At 38.7% G+C, this 18,666-nt stretch overlaps 1 protein-coding gene across 1 annotated transcript in view; it reads left to right on the top strand.

Annotated features, from left to right (window-relative positions):
- Nucleotides 1–18,666, top strand: part of ALDH1L2 (aldehyde dehydrogenase 1 family member L2) — a 96,275-nt gene that overhangs the window by 29,018 nt on the left and 48,591 nt on the right. The window contains exons 2-3 of the mRNA XM_007503357.3: nt 8,878–9,022; nt 16,169–16,403. Coding sequence (XP_007503419.1) covers nt 8,878–9,022; nt 16,169–16,403 — 380 coding nt within the window. The remainder of the gene's footprint in view (nt 1–8,877; nt 9,023–16,168; nt 16,404–18,666) is intronic.

Genomic DNA, 18,666 nt, shown 5'->3' with positions numbered 1-18,666 from the left:
GGAAGGAGCAGCTAGGCGCTAAATTAATAAAAGGCGTTTGGATTGCTCAAGGGGGTACACCGATTCTCCCTAAAAGATTATATCAACATCTATGCACCAAAATTCATACAAAAGGATATTACAAGGTGCAAGGGATTCTGGATACAATTCAGAGATTTTGGATGGCACCAGGAATAACAACAAATGCCATTATAACTTGTCAGGCATGTGAAACATGCAGAAAGTATAATCAAGGACATTTTAAGAACATAGCATTGGGAGGCAGACCACTCAGCTATATGCCTTTTCAATGTATTCAAATTGATTATATTAGCATGCCTAAAGACAAGGGATAAAAATATGCATTGGTTATTGTGGATAGACTGACAAGATGGGTTGAAGCATGTCCATCCAAGAAAAATGACACAGCAACAGTAGTGAGGTTTCTATTAAAAGAGATAATAAGGGGCAGCCGGGTAGCTCAGTGGACTGAGAGCCAGGCCTAGAGATGGGAGGTCCTAGGTTCAAATCTGGCCTCAGACACTTCCCAGCTGTGTGACCCTGGGCAAGTCACTTGACCTCCATTGCCTAGCCCTTACCACTCTTCTGCCTTGGAGCCAATACACAGTATTGACTCCAAGACGGAAGGTAAGGGTTTAAAAAAAAAAAGAGAGATAATACCTAGACATGGCATTCCCAATACCATAGATTTGGACAAGGGGTCCCATTTCACTTCCCACATTCTGCAAGAAATCTACAAGAACTTGGGGATCAAATGTAATTATCACTCAGTTTATCAATCCCAAAGTTCAGGCCAGGACGAGAGAATGAACAAAGAATTGAAAACCCAAATAGGTAAACTCTGTTCAGAAACACATTTAAAATGGACAGATGTTATGTCTTTTGCTTTGTTCAACATAAGAACTAGACCTAGAACTGACTTGCATATATCACCATTTGAAATGCTATATGGTCAACCACTTTGGCATGGTAGAACAGTAAAGCCATCATACTTGTCCAGTTAAAAGGGGAATGTGTACTTCATGAATATTTAAAACAGATACAAAGTAGATTAGAAAAACTAAGAAAACTGAGTTTACTTGTGCAAATAATACCACTAGATTTTTCACTGCATAAGATAAAACCAGGAGACAAAGTATATGTCAAGAACTTTAATAGAGAATCTCCTACAAAACCAAGATGGATTGATCCAACAACAATTGTAATGACAATCCCAACATCTATAAAAGTTGATCATGGTTCCATGCTTCATATGTAAAATTGCATCACACCCATAACATTAACATCAATGAAGATACATAAATATGACATATGAAACAAATAACCCTAGCCATAATCAACAACAGTCCCTATGAATGGAAAGCTATGAAAGACAAAACAGAAAGAATAGACAAGAGAGCTAAAGGAAAGCAAACGAGAGTGCAAATGACAACAGAAAAGCACTGCTAAAGCAAATAAAACAGCTGCGGATAGAAAGATAGACAGTAAAACAGACAGAAAAGAAAAACAGACATTTTAAAACTTAGCTCCAAAGAAAAGTCTCTACAAGTCTATACAAAGTCTCTGCCAACAATCTTAACAACAAATGAAGTAACAAAGTTATTTCACTTGAAAACATAACTCTATGACCAAATGAAATACATTATATCAAAATTCTATCTCCAAGAAACTTCAAAAGTCAACATATCTTAACATGAACATCAAAAAGAGCAAACAATAAATCCCCTTGTGAAAATTCAAACATCAAAAGATAAGAAAACTTCAAATTCATATTCTTAACATAAATCTAATAACTTATACTATAACATATTACATACACCCACTCGTGAAGATGATCATATGAAAAGCTTACTTCCACACAAGCTGTCACTCAAGGAGAACATTCTAATTGGAATGGTGACCAGGAAAGACTGTTAAAAAGGACTTGACAAACTGAAAATCTTGGTCTCTTTGCTTGGGGGACAGAAAGGAAGAAGGGCAAAAGTCCTGAGCTCTCTGATGTTCTCTGCTCTATTACAGTGACTGAATTTCAAGACCTGTTAACCAATTTTCCCAAATCTGAACTATATTCCACCATCCTCCAACCTAGGAATTATTCTGGTAATAGGGAAACGCCAAACCCTCTTTCCCTCCATTTTCTTATCTTTTCTTTTCTCCCCAATAAACCCCTTTACTTAATCTTAGAGAAGAGAAAGGAGTGATTTATTTGATACACCAAAAATACTCACTTTGAGTTGATTTTAGAGAGACCAACAGAAGAATCAACTGAAAGGGCAAAGAGGAAGGCAGGAGGGACAAGGAGGGAGGTGAACCAGGGAGGGTGAAGGGAGGAAAAAGGGAGGAGATTTGCAGATCTGATCTTAAATGATCATTTTTATTTAAATAATCCCCTATTACACTACAAAACCGGATTTTAAATATTCTATTATTTTGGGATTATCTATGTAGATACTGTTGTATATATAATTATTTAGTATACATATAGTAATGTGTAATAATATACAAGGTGTAACTATTAGGCATATATACCTATATACATATATATTATATATACATATACACACACATACAGGTATCCCTTCTACAATGAGGAGATTAATGTGCAATGCTCCTGCAATCTGGAAAATCTGGATAAAATAGTTTGGTTTTCATGTTCTTTTCGCAAACAAACTTTTTACTTATTTTCAATTTAGAAAGAAATTCTCTATCTTAGTGGTATTAAATTATGGTATTAAAAGATAAAGTATATTGATATTATTCAACAGTATTGTAATGCTTATTTGCTGAATGGTAATAATTGGTCTTGAGGGAGCTGTTACTGATAGGCAGATGAGTGAGGAAAGGTAGGAGTCAAAGTGGAATGGCTCCTGTTGTACTCTCTCACTCTCTTCTCGGGGAAATGGTGATCCCAAGTGATGGGCCAATGTAGAGAAGTTAAGGGAAGGTCTCCCCTATTGAGTGATAGGGCAATTACCCCGGAATTGATAAGCACTGCATGAGAAACCCAAGCCTCCTCTGTTCGCTGACACTGGGGAGGGGGGAGGCTGACCAGCACTGTGCGATGGCTGATCAGCAGCCTCAGAGAGTAGCTTCCTCAAAGCTCCTTGAACTTTCTTCCCTTTCTTCCAATCTGACTGCGGTTTAATAATACTTTAATAAACTCAAGGTATCTGGAGGGGAGGGGCATTGTTCATGTTGGTGTTAAGAGGTGTCCCTATAGCTAAACTCTTTGAGGTCCTTCTTTCTGGATGCTTCAGGGCAAACCAGAAATTCTCCTCCCCTTTCCAGCTATCTTATAACCTAAACAGAGAAATTAAGGAATCAAGGTAAGAGTAAGGCAGGTGCTATAAGGCTGAAGGTGGGGAGTGGGGGTGGGGGGAATCAAGGCCGTTGAGTCGGAGGCTCCTCAGGTCTGATGGGACCTAAGTCTCTCTTTAGATATTGCTAGAGGTGTCAGGCAATTGTGAATCACTTCTTGAGAAGTTCCAAGGCTGATTCTCTTGGCTATCTCTCAGCTGCCTCTTAGACGATCTCCAGCAAGACAAGAAACCTTCCCTCACCTCGAGATCTAGTCTCAAAAGCCTCTTCTTCCTCTCAGAACTCTCCCATGTCCCCGTTCTTCTCCCATGCTCCTCTACTTCCAACTGTCTTCGCCCGTCAGTCAAGTCTTCTTCAACATTCCATCCTCATCCTTCCATCCTGCTCTTACAGCATACATATACTTTATGCATTTCTTAGTTTCTAGACTTTTTCTATGCTGTCTTTTTCTATGTCTGCTGACCTTCATCTATTGTTTGTGGCCAAGCATCGAAGACCCATTATACTGTTACATCTGGTATTCTTAAACTCCCAAGTTGATGGGCAAAATCTCAGATAGGTACCATGTCTTTTTCAGTAAAGTTTTAAAAATCAGACTCCTCCAGTTTTGGCAGACCAACCCTACCACCCCACATACTCCTATACTCACCTACTAGAGAGATTTGCCATAGAGCACAATTCTTCCAGGGAATGTATGAAGAAAGGACACATAGGCACTTTCTCAGGGGAATAGTCTGTGCGGAAACTTACAGTGACATGTCCAAGGGTTCTCACCAACAAAGATTCCCTTTCTCTACTAGAGTTGTGTCACCTGCCAAAAACAACACAAATTTCTGCAAAGCTAGAATAGCAGTAATTATATGATTACTAATGGAGAAGTTATTCTTCCTCATTTAATTCTCCATTGTGACAAGGAAATCACTTTAAAAGACTGATGTATATTAATTTAAGGTCACCAAAGAATTCAGCTATGTAATTCCTAAATGAAAACTCAAGTCAGCAGTCAACATTTTATGGAGTTTAATTACAAACAGGAGGAAGAAAGGTATTGAGAGAGAGAGAGAGAGAGAGAGAGAGAGAGAGAGAGAGAGAGAGAGAGAGAGAGAGAGAGAGAGAGAAAGGGGAGAGAAGGGAATAGGGCTTAAATACCCCCTCTGTTTAGGCTGGGCCAAAAGGCCCAAGCCTTTAGATAGCTGAGGCAAAGAAAACAGATCAGTCCTTGTCACTCACGTGACCAAAATAGAGAAACAGTCTCAGGGGCCTCCACCTCCAGCCTCCTTCAGAGCAAGCTTCTCAGAGCACAACCTCTCAGAGCAAAACCTCTCAACCCCCTTCAGTCCTCAGACCCCACTATCTTTAAGGAAACCATCTCAGTTCCCTCCCCTCACCATTAACCTCCATCCCCAAAGCCATCCCTATATATGCCCATAAAAGTGAAAGTAGCTTGGTACTCTGTCTTGCAACAATGAGGACAGTTCCCTGTTCTCATCTTTCCTGTTGTCCCTGACCATGGTGCTGACCCAGGAAGACTGTAAAAAGGAATTCTTAAATCCTTTTCTAATTTAATGGGGGACCTGGAGGTCCTTTTACCATAGAGATATGTAGGGATTAACCAGCCCACAGTGACAGGAAGGAGAAACCATAAAGACAGGAAGGAGAAACCATAGAGACAGGAAAAAGGAACCATAGAGACAGGAAGTGATATAGGAGGAGGTTATAAAAGGGGCCTAGCAAGAGTTGATCAGTCTATCAGTTGCTGACAGTTGGGATTGAGGGGTCAGTTGCTAATAGTTAGGGCTGGCAGTTGTGGGATAGTTGGCTGCTGGATGTGAGTTGGTTGTTGGGGGTTGGTTGCTGGTGGTATGGGTTAGTGATTAGTTGGTGACTGGCATTTAGTTGCAAGCTTACCATGAGGGTTTTGATTTTAGCCTTTAAAGTGCTTTTTGCCTTTTGGGTTTTTGGCTTTTGGTTTGGGCTATTAGGTTATTTTTCCCTTCCTTGAACTTTTTGGAAGCTGGTTGGTCTTTGTTGACAGACCTAATTGGGGTTGGATTAAACACTGATTGAGTTGGTTTTGATTGGGCTGGATTGGGTTGGAACTTTGTAGGGTGTTTATTATTAGCAGCAGTTATAGGTATTTAGGTAGATATAGGCAATTTTAGGTAGTAATTGTAGTTAGTTATAGGATAACTAGTATAGACATTAGGAAATTTTCTTTCTCTACCTCTTTCCTATATTTCTCTCCTTTACTATCTCTATTTTAATAAAACTAAATTATTAATTGTTAAAAGCTGCTAGAAGTTTTTGTTTCTCTGGCTTAAAGGGATAATATTAATTTACAACTTTATTATATTCTCATTAAAACCTAAATTATTAAAAGCTGCTCCCTTATTTTGTCAAAACCCTTATTTTAACCCTTACAGACTCAACCTTAATATGCATGATTTCTGTCAAATTTGGGTCATTCACTGATCCCTGCTGTTATCCTGCCTCTCCTACAAGCATATTTTCACTTGGGCTACCCTCCATGCCAGAAATTATATCCCCCCCCATACTACTGCTAGTTAAAATCTGCCCTGTCTTTATTAACACACTGTTCAAGTCCATTTCTTCACTAGTCCCACCTTCATTCTTCTCTGTCTCTCTTGAATTCTTCTGTTACAGTCCAGCACTTGACTATCTCCTGTGATGAATTTTTCTTGCTATTGTTTGGTATCTGTTAGCTGTGCCTCTCTAGCTGGACTGCTTCCTTCAAGCCCCATTCAGGGTTATTTCACTAACCACCTTGTCCTTACCTTCCAGCATGAAGAGATTTTCCCTCTTATTTCTCTCTATCTGGGCCTTTCCTGTATACTTGTATCACAAATAGCCGTGTGTGTGTGTATACATACATACATATATATTTATATATATATATATATACATATATATATATATATATACTTTTTTGAACCCTTACCTTCCATCTTAAAAGGCAGAAGAGTGGTAAGGGCTAGGCAATGGGGCCTAAAAGACTTGCCCAGGGTCACACCACTAAGAAGTGTCTGAGGCTAGATTTGAACCCAGGACCTCCCATCTCTGGGTCTAGCTCTAAATACACTAAGTCACCTAGCTGTCCCCCATTCCATATATATACTTTTTCTCTCACTTGCTAGATTAAAAGATTCTTGAGGACAATATATTTATTTTATTTCTGTTTTCTATCCATAATATTTATCACAATGCTCTGTGCACATTTGATATGTGAAAAATCTAACTCGTAAGTTATAGGCCTAAATATTCCCAATCAGCTTCCCAGGACACCAGCTCCTATACTTTGAAACCTGACCAGGACCCTTTAGATCCTGGCCTTAGGGATTGTACCTTTACTCCTTTCTAAACCTTCCCTAGTCACTGAGCTGGATCTTCTCATCCCCTGAATCTACTTGAACTCCTGAATCTGGCCATCAGTCCTTCTCAATTCTTAGTTCTCTTTCTATGCTTCATCCTGAATGGTTGTTGAATTCTGATATCTACTCCATCTTTTACCTTCTATCTCATCTCCCCACACTCCAGACCCTGCATGCATTGTCTAGTTTTGTATGTTTTTTTCTCTCCATCATTTCTTATTTTATGATGAAAATGATGTGTAAAGACAATATCCAACATTTTTTAAACATTTTGAGTCTGGATTTTCCCCCTCATGCCCAAGAGATGTTTAGCAATCTTATACAGATTTTGCATGTACAATCCTATAAAACATTTTTCCATATTGATCTTTCTATGGAACTAAACTAAAACAAATAGAAAATTTAAGAGTGAAAAAAATTTTCTTTGATCTGGATTGAGACTCTATATGTTTTTAAAATGAAATTAGTGCATCTAAATTAAAAAATAATATAGCACAGTAAAATCATTAGATATGCTAATTTTAAAAAATTATTGAGCTTTGGATTGGATAGTACTTAATATCTAAGGTATTCAACCTAGCTACAGATCCCTGGGCCTAACTTGATTCATCATATTTTTCTTTGTATTCTAGTCTCTAAAATCTTCGTTCTGTCATGGCCTTCCAATTCAGCACGGTATCTTTTCTCCCTCCAAATATTCCCATTTGGGGACTGGCCTAACTAAATTCTATAATCCCCAAGGAAATATTAACCAGATTTGATTGCATAGGTAAATTTCCAGAAACCTACTTTATTTCTTTGTAATTGCTTGGCTGACTAGCCATCTTCCTTATAATAAGAAAGAGGCTTTCAGTAGGAGAGGGGAAGTGAGAGAAGTATCATACAATTAAAATTTATCCCATCAGGGCAGCCAAGTGGTTCAGTGGTTAGAGAGCCAGGCTGAGATCCTGGGTTCACTTCCTCGCTATGTGACTCGGGCAAGTCATTTAACCCCAGTTGCCTAGCCCTTACTGCTCTTCTGCCTTGGAACCGATACTTAATATTGATTCAAGACAGAAGGTAAGAGTTTTGTTTGTTTTTTTAATTTATCCTACCACCTCAAAAATAATCTAGGATACTTTTCCAAAAGTACAAAAGGTGGCTCTTCTTCATGAACTGAATCCATGTGGATAACTGAGAAGTAATAATAACTCAAAGAACTTGATCTTCTGTCCCTCTGTTAGGTATTTTGCTGATGACTTCATTTAAACATAAAATATAGAGGCATTTAGGTGGCTCCATTGGTAGAACAAATAAAGCAAATGAGTCAGGAAGACTTGAGTTTGAATACTAATTCATACACTAGCTGTATGATCCTGAGCACATTATTTAGTGTCTACCTAAAATTCTAATAATTTCCTCATCTGTAAAATGGGCATAATCATAGCATCTGCCTCCCCAGGGCTGTTGTGAAGGTCAAATAAAATAACACACTTTAAAGAACTATGAAAATGCTAGCTATTACCATAGCCCCATGTACATGGAGAGCTATTTTCAATGAGAGGTCTAAAAAAGTGCCCAGAATCATTTTGCAAGGGTTAAAATATCATTAAACTTTCTACTTTAGAACCAAGAGATGTGGGCTTAGTGCTTTATTTTTTTTTTACTATCACATCTAATGATTCCTTATTGAAATGAGTCCTTCTATGAACACATCCATTTACATTTAATAATGGGCTGCCTGTAGAGAATTTTCATTAATTTTGCTCTCTGGATAAAGTAGCCTTCATTTATTTTATTTTTATATTTTTCATATTTTATACAAATATAATTTATATTATTTTATTTCTGTTTTCAGTGGTTTACTGGTGAATGCATTAGACTTGGAGTTAGAAGACTTAGTTTCAAATCTTACCTTTATTTAACTAGTCATGTGACTTTGGGCAAGTCATTTAACAACTTGGAGCCTCAACTTCATGTGGAAAAGGGATAATACTTATCTTGCCTCATAGGATTGTTGTATAAAAAGTACTTTGTAAACTATAAATCAATACTGAGATAACAAGCATATTATTTTTATCTTGTCTATGGGTCTACTGAATCTTTGTAAAATTATTTTTGTATGGCAAATAATTTGTTATTCATTTTCCCTCTATTCCTTCTAAAATGTCAAAATATGATTGTTTCCCAGGTTTATTATAAAAATAAGTTGAAGTTGGCACTTATAGGCCAGAGTCTCTTTGGGCAAGAAGTCTATAGCCACCTCCAGAAAGAAGGCCATCGAGTCGTCGGAGTGTTCACGGTTCCAGACAAGGATGGAAAAGCTGATCCATTAGGTAAGTGTACTCTGGAATCATTCATTTCCTTTCCTGAAGGAGATTGTTTTCTGGTTTTGTTTGTTGTATGTCAGTTATAGCCACTTGAAAGTCATTTTTTATTGCCATTCAATAAACATGCATTAGCATTTAGTCTTTGCAGAGCCCTTTATTCGGTTCTAGAAGGACGCACGACCAGAGTTGTAAGTATCCTCTGAAGTCACCTACACCATCTACTGAACAATTCAAAGTTCAAATAAAACTTCTGCCCTGACCTCAGAGAATTTCAATCCAAGAGGGCAGGTATGGTAAATGTACAGTTAACCTTAATAAAATTATAAATGCATTATATATAAATATAATAAAATTTAACTCATTTTAATACAAATTAAATACATTATAAAATAATACAGAAAGATGTGAGGAAAATGTTTTGCGAAGACCAAGGATAGAAACTGTCAGAGAAGGAGCCGTGTGGTGGCTCAAGTGATACAGTGCTAGGCCTAGAGACTAGGCAGAAAAGTGATAAAGACCAGACAGTGGAGGTTAAGGGACTTGCCCAGGGTCACCCAATGAAGAAGTATCTGAGGTCAGGTTTGAACCTGGGACCTCCCATCTCTAGGTCTGACTTTCTCTCCACTGAGCCACCTAGCTGCAAACCTCCCTCCCTTTTTTTTTTTAAATATATTTTATTTGATCATTTCCAAGCATTATTCGTTAAAGACATAGATCATTTTCTTTTCCTCCCCCCCGCCCCCCATAGCTGACGCGTAAGTCCACTGGGCATTAGATGTTTTCTTGATTTGAACCCATTGCTTTGTTGATAGTATTTGCATTAGAGTGTTCATTTAGAGTCTATCCTCTGTCATGTCCCCTCAACCACTGTATTCAGGCAGTTGCTTTTTCTCGGTGTTTCCACTCCCATAGTTTATCCTTTGCTTATGAATGGTGTTTTTTTTTCTCCTGGATCCCTGCAAGTTGTTCAGGGACATTACACCGCCACTAATGGAGAAGTCCATTACGTTCGATGATACCACAGTGTGTTTGTCTCTGTGTACAATGTTCTCCTGGTTCTGCCCCTCTCGCTCTGCATCACTTCCTGGAGGTTGTTGCAGTCTCCATGGAACTCCTCCACTTTATTATTCCTTTTAGCACAATAGTATTCCATCACCAACATATACCACAATTTGCTCAGCCATTCCCCAATTGATGGGCATCCCCTCGTTTTCTAGTTTTTGGCCACCACAAAGAGCACAGCTATGAATATTTTTGTACAAGTCTTTTTGTCCATTATCTCTTTGCCTCCCTCCCTTTAATTATTTTGATAAATGCACTTGGGATTTCCTTTCCTTTTTTTAAAGTAAAAAAGTTATGGAATAAATTTAACATTAAAAGTGATTTAATTTTAGCCTGAATACTGAGTGGATATGCCATTTTCTGCTATATGGAACTGGTAAAATCTTTTTTTTTTAACTCACCCAAACTGGAAGTATAGTGGCCACTAGTAGTCCCAATACCAATACTGATCAACACTGTAAACCTTAAAATATATATATTTTATGAAATATATATATTTTAATAAAATATATATATATAATATTAATATATATCAGTCTTTTAAAGTGATTTCCTTGTCACAACATGAAAGCTTAAGGGGCAGGTAGGTGGCCCACTGGATAATGTGCCTGAAGCCAAGAAGACTCATCTTCATGAGTTCAACTCTGGCCTCAGGCTCTAGCTGTGTGACCCTGAGCAAGTCACTTAACCTTGTTTGCCTTGGTTTTCTCATCTGTAAAATGAGCTGGAGAAGGAAATGACAAACCACTCCGGTATCTTGGCCAAGAAAACTCAATCAGGCTCACAAAGAATTGGACACAACTGAAACAACTGAACAACAACTTGGAAGATTTAACCTGCTCCTTTTTTGACTTGGGCCAGTTGACTCCTCCTTAGGCAATCTGGTAGTCCTCCATTCCCAAGGTGCTCACCATATTGGTATTGGACTTCATATAAGACCTTGGTGGCCTTAACCCAGAGGCAATTCAGAACTGCCAAGCTCAGTCAATCCACCAGCCTCAGCCTCCTTCTGTTGCAGGAATTAAGGGACACACCACCACACTGGCTTTTTTTTTTTTTTGAGTATTTCAAAATTCAATTATTATTTGAGTCCTGCAATTACTCTGCCAAAGTAGGTTTAATCTTAGAAGTTAAAAAAAAAGGCATAATAATTCTAATGCATTTATAGCTTCTGAAATTCAATCTATTCTTTCACTACTGGTTATTAAATAACTTTAATTAAGGAGCAACCAAGCATAAATATTCATTTAATCTAATTACAATTTTCCACCTTGCTAGGTAGTTAATGTTTAAGCTCATTGCCTCTTGTTCTTACACTGTAATGTCCACACCATTAATCACCGGCGCAGAAATACAGATCTATCAAGAGCAAAAAAGAGCCTAAAGATTGGAGATCTGTGTTTAACCCTTGGTTGTGATAGCAATTCTTTCTGGGATCAGTCGCTTCCTATGTGCTTTGTGGTCAGGATGTGCCCTGGGAAGAGCCCTGGTTATGTATGCATGGAAAGGAGCTGGCTTACCAATCCTGACTGTCATCTTCTTACCAGCTCTACCTCCTTCTGCAAGTCATTTTAATTCTCTTCTGTTTTCTCGTCTGTAGAAAAATGGAGTTGGACTTTTGTTTCATTTTTAATTTAACTTAATTTTTTTAGAACACTTACTTTATCTTAGTAACAACTTCAAAAAAAGAACAAGGACTAGGCAGTCAGCACTAAGTGACTTGCCCAAGTTCACACAGTAGTTAACAAAGGCTTTTTTTTTTTTTTGAGGACTTGAAAATCCAAGAATTATTTAGGTTCTGCAATTATTCTGCCAAAGTAGGCTTAATCTTAGTAGTTAGAAATTTAGAAGCATCCAAGGTCAGATTTGAACCCAGGTCTGGCTCTCTATCCACTGGGCAACCTAGCTGCCCCCAGACTAAGTTCTAAAGTTTTGTTCTACTCTGAACACTTATGATCCCCTGACCAGCATCCTTTGTAAATTGAGTTTAATAAAATGCTGTGCTTGAGAGGCAACATGATACCCCTGTGGATAAAAGGGCTGGCCTTGGAGTTGGGAAGATCTAGGTTCAAGTCTTCCCTTGATACACACTAGTTACATGACAGGGGCAAGTCCTTTGACCTCTTGTGGCCCTTAATGATAGATGAGCTGCTGGCCTATATCTATCCATGGAGGAACTTTCCATACTAGGGGTTCCCTTGATGATGGTTGAGGGTTGGGATGATTCCCTCATTCCACTGATGAAATCTTAGTTCTGGACCATCACCTATCCCCCCCCCCCCCCAAGTCACCATGCTTACCTTTCTTGGGAGCAACTCCTTAGTTGTACTTGAGGTGGGTGTGAAGATCCAGGGAGAACCAGGGTTGCCAAGGTGAACTGCGAGATAGCATCATCCCAGAATGGCACAAAGAAGGATGGCTTGTTTTACACGACTTGACACCTCTGTCATTTGCATTGTAATGGACTTCATTAGTGGTTAAGTGTCTTGAGTGTCACAGATGGAAGTGCCATATCAAAGGAGAATTTTTTTCCCCATTGGATTTAAGAGCCTGAATGGATCTTAGAGGATATCTTGTCCAAATCCTTTATTTTACAGGGAGACCACTGAGGGCCAAGGACAAAGTAACTTCCCTAAGGTCAGGCTCATGATTAATAGCCCAGCCCAGACTTTTGAACCCAGACTCCAGAGCCAGTGCTTCCCCACTGTACTCTGCTGCCATCTTGTCATCTTCTTTTTCCAAGATGCAGTAAACAGAACAGTGGACCTGGTGTCAGGAAGACCTGAAATAAATCCAGCCTCAGACGTTTACCAGCCTTGTGATCCTGGGCAAGTCAGTCAATCTTTTTGCCTCAGTTCCTCATCTGTAAAATGAGGATCCTAATAGCACCTAAAGAGAAAATGAAATAAAAATTGTAAAGCACTTTGAAAACCTTAAATTGCTAAATATAAATTTTAGCTATTAATATTTCTGTTATTATAATCATTTATAATCATATAATCATAACCACCACTTGCTATGGTAGTAACTTGATCATCTATATTTTGAAAATCTTCTTAGAAACTCACTTTCTGCTCTACAGCTAGATTTCTTTCTAACCTATTTAAAGACACATTTTTTTTCTCTTGTGCCTCTAATAGAGCCTGAAGCAAAGAGGAATCTTTCATTGGTTCTTATCCTTGTTCTGATTAAGCCAGACCTGAATAACTCAGGGAGGAAAATGTTCCTAGGGATATATTACAAATATAATACAAATATATTACAAATACCCCATTAGAATATAAACTCTTGGGGAAGCTAGGTGGCTCAGTGGTTAGAGATGTAGGCCTGGAGATGGGAGGTCCTGGGTTCAAATTTGAACTTAGACACTTCCTAGATGGGTGACCTTGGGCAAGTCACCTAACCCCCACTCTCTAGCCCTTACCACTCTTCTGCCTTGGAACCAATACATAGTATTGATTCCAAGATGGAAGGTGAGGGTTTAAAAAAAGGGATTTAAGCTCTTTGAAGGCAGGGACTGTCCTTCCTTTTGCTTATTTGTGTCCTCGGAACTTAGTACAATAGCTGTCATATCAATGTCTGTTGCCTAACCTCCAAACCACTCAGACTAACTTGACAGAAAGGGTGAAAACTTGATATGCTGAACTTGTTGTCTGTGTGACTTGTGCACATTTCATGTTTCCAGATTCTAGCCAGAAACATGTGACTATGCATGTGTTTGTAGGGTGAAGGCACGGCAAGATAGAGAGGTAGATAGGGAGGGAGGACAATAGACATAGATAGATGATAACTGGATTGATGGGTAGATGGAGGGACCAGTAGAGGAGAAATGGATAGGTAGATGATGGGAAAATGGATAGGAGGTGGATGGAGGGTTGATAAATGGATGGGCAGTTGATAGATAGACAGAGGAGGGGAAGAGTAAATGCATGGGTAAGTAGATGATTGATGGTGAGACGAATGGGGAGAGAGATGGATAGCAGGGAGAGAGGTGGATGGATAGATCCAAGTGCTTGCTCATTCTGCGGTTCCTTCACTTCTCAGAGGTTCATGGAGAATGATCTAATGCAGAGTGAAAAGAACCAGGAGAACATTATACACAGTGATTACAATATTGTGGAAAGAGCAACTGTGATTGACTTTGTTACTGGCAGCAATGCAATAATCCAGGACAAATCTGAGGACTTATGACAAAGAATGCCATCCACCTCCAGAGAGAGAACTGTGGGAGGAGAAATGCAGAGGAAAACAGTTGATTGATCCCTTGATTATTTGGGTATATGACTTGGGGTTTTGGTTTTATAAGATTATTCACCTACAAAAATGAGTAATATGGAAATGTGTTTGGCTTGATAATCCATGTTTAACCCAGACTGAATTGCTTGTCAGCTCCAGGAAAGGGGGAGGGAGAAGGAAGGGAGACAACATGAATCCTATAACTTTGGAAAACTTATGTGAAAATTTGTCATTAAAATAAAATTGACAACAAAAAAACAACCAAAAAAAGACATTTGTGGAGAGCGGGTATCAAGGTGGCCTAGAGCTAGGAGGTCCTGAGTTCAAATCTAAACTTAGATACTTCCTATCTGTGTGACCCTGGGCAAGTCACTTAACCCCCATTGCCTAGCCCTTACTACTCTTCTGCCTTAGAACCAATGCATAGTATTGATTCTAAGAGAGAAGGTAAGAGTTTTTTTGTTTTTGTTTTTAAGTTCATGGAGTCCAAAAATATGCAACCTATTGTGGGCACAGGGACATATAGTAGAGTCCTTGAACTGGAATCAGGAGGACATCAGTTCAAATCCCACTTCAGACATAACTAACGAGGGCTATGAATAAAAGCATCACCTCTCTGACTCTATTTCCTTAACTGTAAAATGTGGATGGGTGATAATGGTTACAGTATTTCCCTCATAAGGCTAGTGTAACATGCAAATAAAATAATGTGTATTTAAGGTGCTTTGTAAACCTTAAAGTGCTGACTAAGCAGCCACTGTAGTTTATTTCCTTTCGTGTTTCTGTGGCTTCTGCCCGCAAGCCATCCCTGGTCCCCTTGTGGTGAAGCTCTGAGGGGCATTATGCATACTGACAGTCTAGCAGCTGACTTGCCGGGACATTTCCTAGCCCTCCTAACAAAGGCTATACAAGATTGTAAATGAGAGTTCTCAACTTTGTTTGGTGATGATGATCAGAAGGACCCAGGGGTGCTTCCTCAGAGACTCCTCTGGCTGAGGGGGGTGGAATGATCTATGTGACCCATGATTAAATGACTGTAGATCATAGGAGCATAGATTTAGATCCTGAAGGCCATCCAATCCAATGCCTTCATTTTTACAGATAAGGAAACTGAGGCCTAGAAAGATTAAGTGACTTGTTCACGGGTATACCGGTCATAAGTTGCAGAGCCATAAACTGTCTTCAAAAGAGTGAAAGGTTATCATTTGGGAAAGGGATTAGCCTTGTCCTGTGTGCCTTCAGAGGACAAAAATAAAAGTATGTGAATGGCACAGATGAGCCCATTTTAGCTCAGTGTGAAGGAGAGCCTCTTTAGTCAGAGCTGTTCAAAAATGGAATAGGTCTCCCAAGATAACATTCTTTATCACTTCCTCCACATCTCACCTGGAGGCTGGAGGGTCCCGTGGGGTGAAGGAGAGAGGGACTGCAGAGCAGGTTCTTACATCACAGAACGCCCTGAAATGAATGACTTTTATATTTTCCAACTCTGAAATACCATATTTTGTTTATACTCCATAGCCATTGTGTAATCAATACAATAATAAAGTTTACATATTATTTCCTTCATGCTTTATTGCCTTTCCTCTTATGAGCAAAATACCTTATGGTTTATAAAGCTATATAAAATGTGAACAATCAATATGGAAATCAGGTGACATTTACCACTGAATTATTATAGAACAGGTCAAACTTTGGCCAAGATCTAAACTATTTTTAGCACTATTTCTTTCCCATTCTTTATTTTTCATTTTCCTATTTGCTATGTCACTTGAATATTACAGGTTTTTATACAACTATATATTGTGTTTTCATGAAACATATTTCTTTAAAAATCTTACTTCTTCCCTGGCCCAGCTTTGGCTGCAGAGAAAGATGGAATCCCAGTGTTCAAGTTCCCCAGATGGAGAGTCAAAGGCAAGACCATCCAGGAAGTCATTGATGCCTACAGATCAGTAGGAGCTGAACTGAATGTGCTTCCCTTCTGCACACAATTTATTCCCATGGACGTTATTGATTGCCCGAAGCATGGTTCTATTATTTATCATCCATCCATCCTTCCCCGTCACCGAGGAGCTTCTGCTATTAATTGGTGAGATGTCTATTAAAGATAGAAAAGGTAGACATGTTTATTTCCATAAAGATGTATTTGTTCTTTTATTTATTTATTTATTTATTTTGTGAATAAGTGTATTTTTTATAAAAAAAATTTATTGAAATTTTTTATTAAAAAATTATAAATAAAAATATTTATATATTTTATTTATTTATTCCATTTATCTGTTCTTTTAAAAAAAAAACTTACTTTCTATCTTAGGGTCAATTCTAAGTATGGGTTCCAAAGCAGAAGAATGGTCAGGGCTAAGCAGTGAGGATTAAGTGACTTGCCCAGGGTCACACAGCTGGGAAGTGTCTGAGGCCAGATTTAAACCCAGGACCTCCCATCTCTAGGCCTGGCTCCCCATCCACTGAGCCACCCAGCTGCCCTCATCTGTCTATTCTCAGCCTGGTTAGATAGGAAACTGGACTGGAACCAGAAGTCTCTGATTCATTACCATTCGCTCAGCTCCACTAAGAACATAGATGTTCTTGGACAAGAGAAAGCTTGAACTTTAATGTTGTCATGGAGGAGCAATTATGTAGCCAGAGGTAACTATTAAAATACTTCTTCAAATAAACTTTGCCTCTTGTTAGGATGGATTTTGCTCCAGGACCAAAGCCCACCTTATCTGGATGTACATGGTCCTAGCATATCCCCTGCTGCCACCCATTATCCATGTGGTAGGAAAAAAAGCAGGTTGTACCTTCCTCCAGCAATTTCCAATTATATATATATATATATATATATATATATATATACATATGTAAATATGTATATATATATATAGAGAGAGAGAGAGAGAGACAGAGACAGAGACAGAGACAGAGAGACAGAGAGAGAGACAGACAGAGAGAGAGACAGACAGAGACAGACAGAGAGAAGGGCAGCTGGGTAGCATAGTGGATAGAGCACTAGCCCTGGAGTTGGGAGGTCCGGGGTTCAAATATGGCCTCAGACCCTGCGTAGCTGAGTGACCCTGGACAAGTCACTTAACCCCATTTGCCAAACCCTTACCTATCTTTCTTAGAATTGATATTAAGATGAAAAGTAAGGGTTTTTAAAAGTGTATGCATATATGCATATATATAAACTAGAAACAAGGTGAAATATATGACTTATATATTTCATATATTCATATACATATATTTTATATTGTTTCCAGTTTTTTCTGTGAATTTTTTTCTTCTGGTTATTTGATCATCCTGCTAATGCTATTGCTTTGGAAGCAAAGGAATGAATCAGTCTTCAGGAACATTTTTTGCCTAATTCAGTGAAATGCCCTGCAATTAGTAGGCACTTAATGCATAAATAAGTGAATGAATCCTAAAGCTTTTCTGGCCGTAAGTAGATGATTAAAAAAAAAATCTTATGGATACCTTTAAATTTTAATATCATCATATTTCAATGTCATATCATTTATTTTACTATCATAGTTAATATCGCTTCTCCAATGAGCCTCTCCTTATACTGAAGATAAGAAAAATAGGGGGGAAACAGTTCAGCAGTAATGAGCACCAACCATGCCTGGCAATGTGGTGATGTTTCAGCTGAGCTTTAAAGGAAACTGGGGTTTTGTGAGGCAGAGAAGATGAGGGAGTGCATTCCAGGCATTGAGGATGGAGGTGGGAATTAGGTGGGGCATTAAGGAAAAGCACAAAGGTTCATTGGGTATGGGAAGGGAAATAATATCTAATAAGCCCAGAAAGGAAGGTTGGTGCCAGGTGAAGGTCTTTAAATGCCAAATAGAAGACTTTTTATTAAATTGACTAGTTTCCTTAAAGGTTTAACTCATGTGCCACCCTCTACTATGAGTTTTTCCTTACTGCTCCATGAGTCCTCCTCAGCCTTCCCCCTCTAATCACCTTATCTTTTGTGCTGTTGTTTAGGCATTTCAGTCTGGTCTGACTTCTTAGGGGCTTTTCTTGGCAAAGATACTGGAGTAGTTTGCCACTTCCTTCTCTAACTCATTTTACAGGTGAGGAAACTGAGGCAAACAGGGTGAAGTGGCTTGTGTCATTTAATTTGGATTTGAACTCATGAAGATGAGTCTTCCTGATTCCAAGTCCAGTGCTCTGGACACAATGGCACCACCTACCTATCATGCTCTGTCTGGTCTGACTAGACTATTTCTTTTTGTCTTTTTATGGCACATAGTGGACAATTAATAAATGTGGGTTGTAAAACCCAGTGGAATTGCTCATTGGCTCCAGAAGTGGGGAGGGAAGGGCGAAGGGAAAGAACATGAATCATGGAA

Source organism: Monodelphis domestica, chromosome 5 (assembly GCF_027887165.1).
Source record: "Monodelphis domestica isolate mMonDom1 chromosome 5, mMonDom1.pri, whole genome shotgun sequence".
NCBI lineage: Eukaryota > Metazoa > Chordata > Mammalia > Didelphimorphia > Didelphidae > Monodelphis > Monodelphis domestica.
This window is presented reverse-complemented; position numbering and strand designations above follow the sequence as displayed.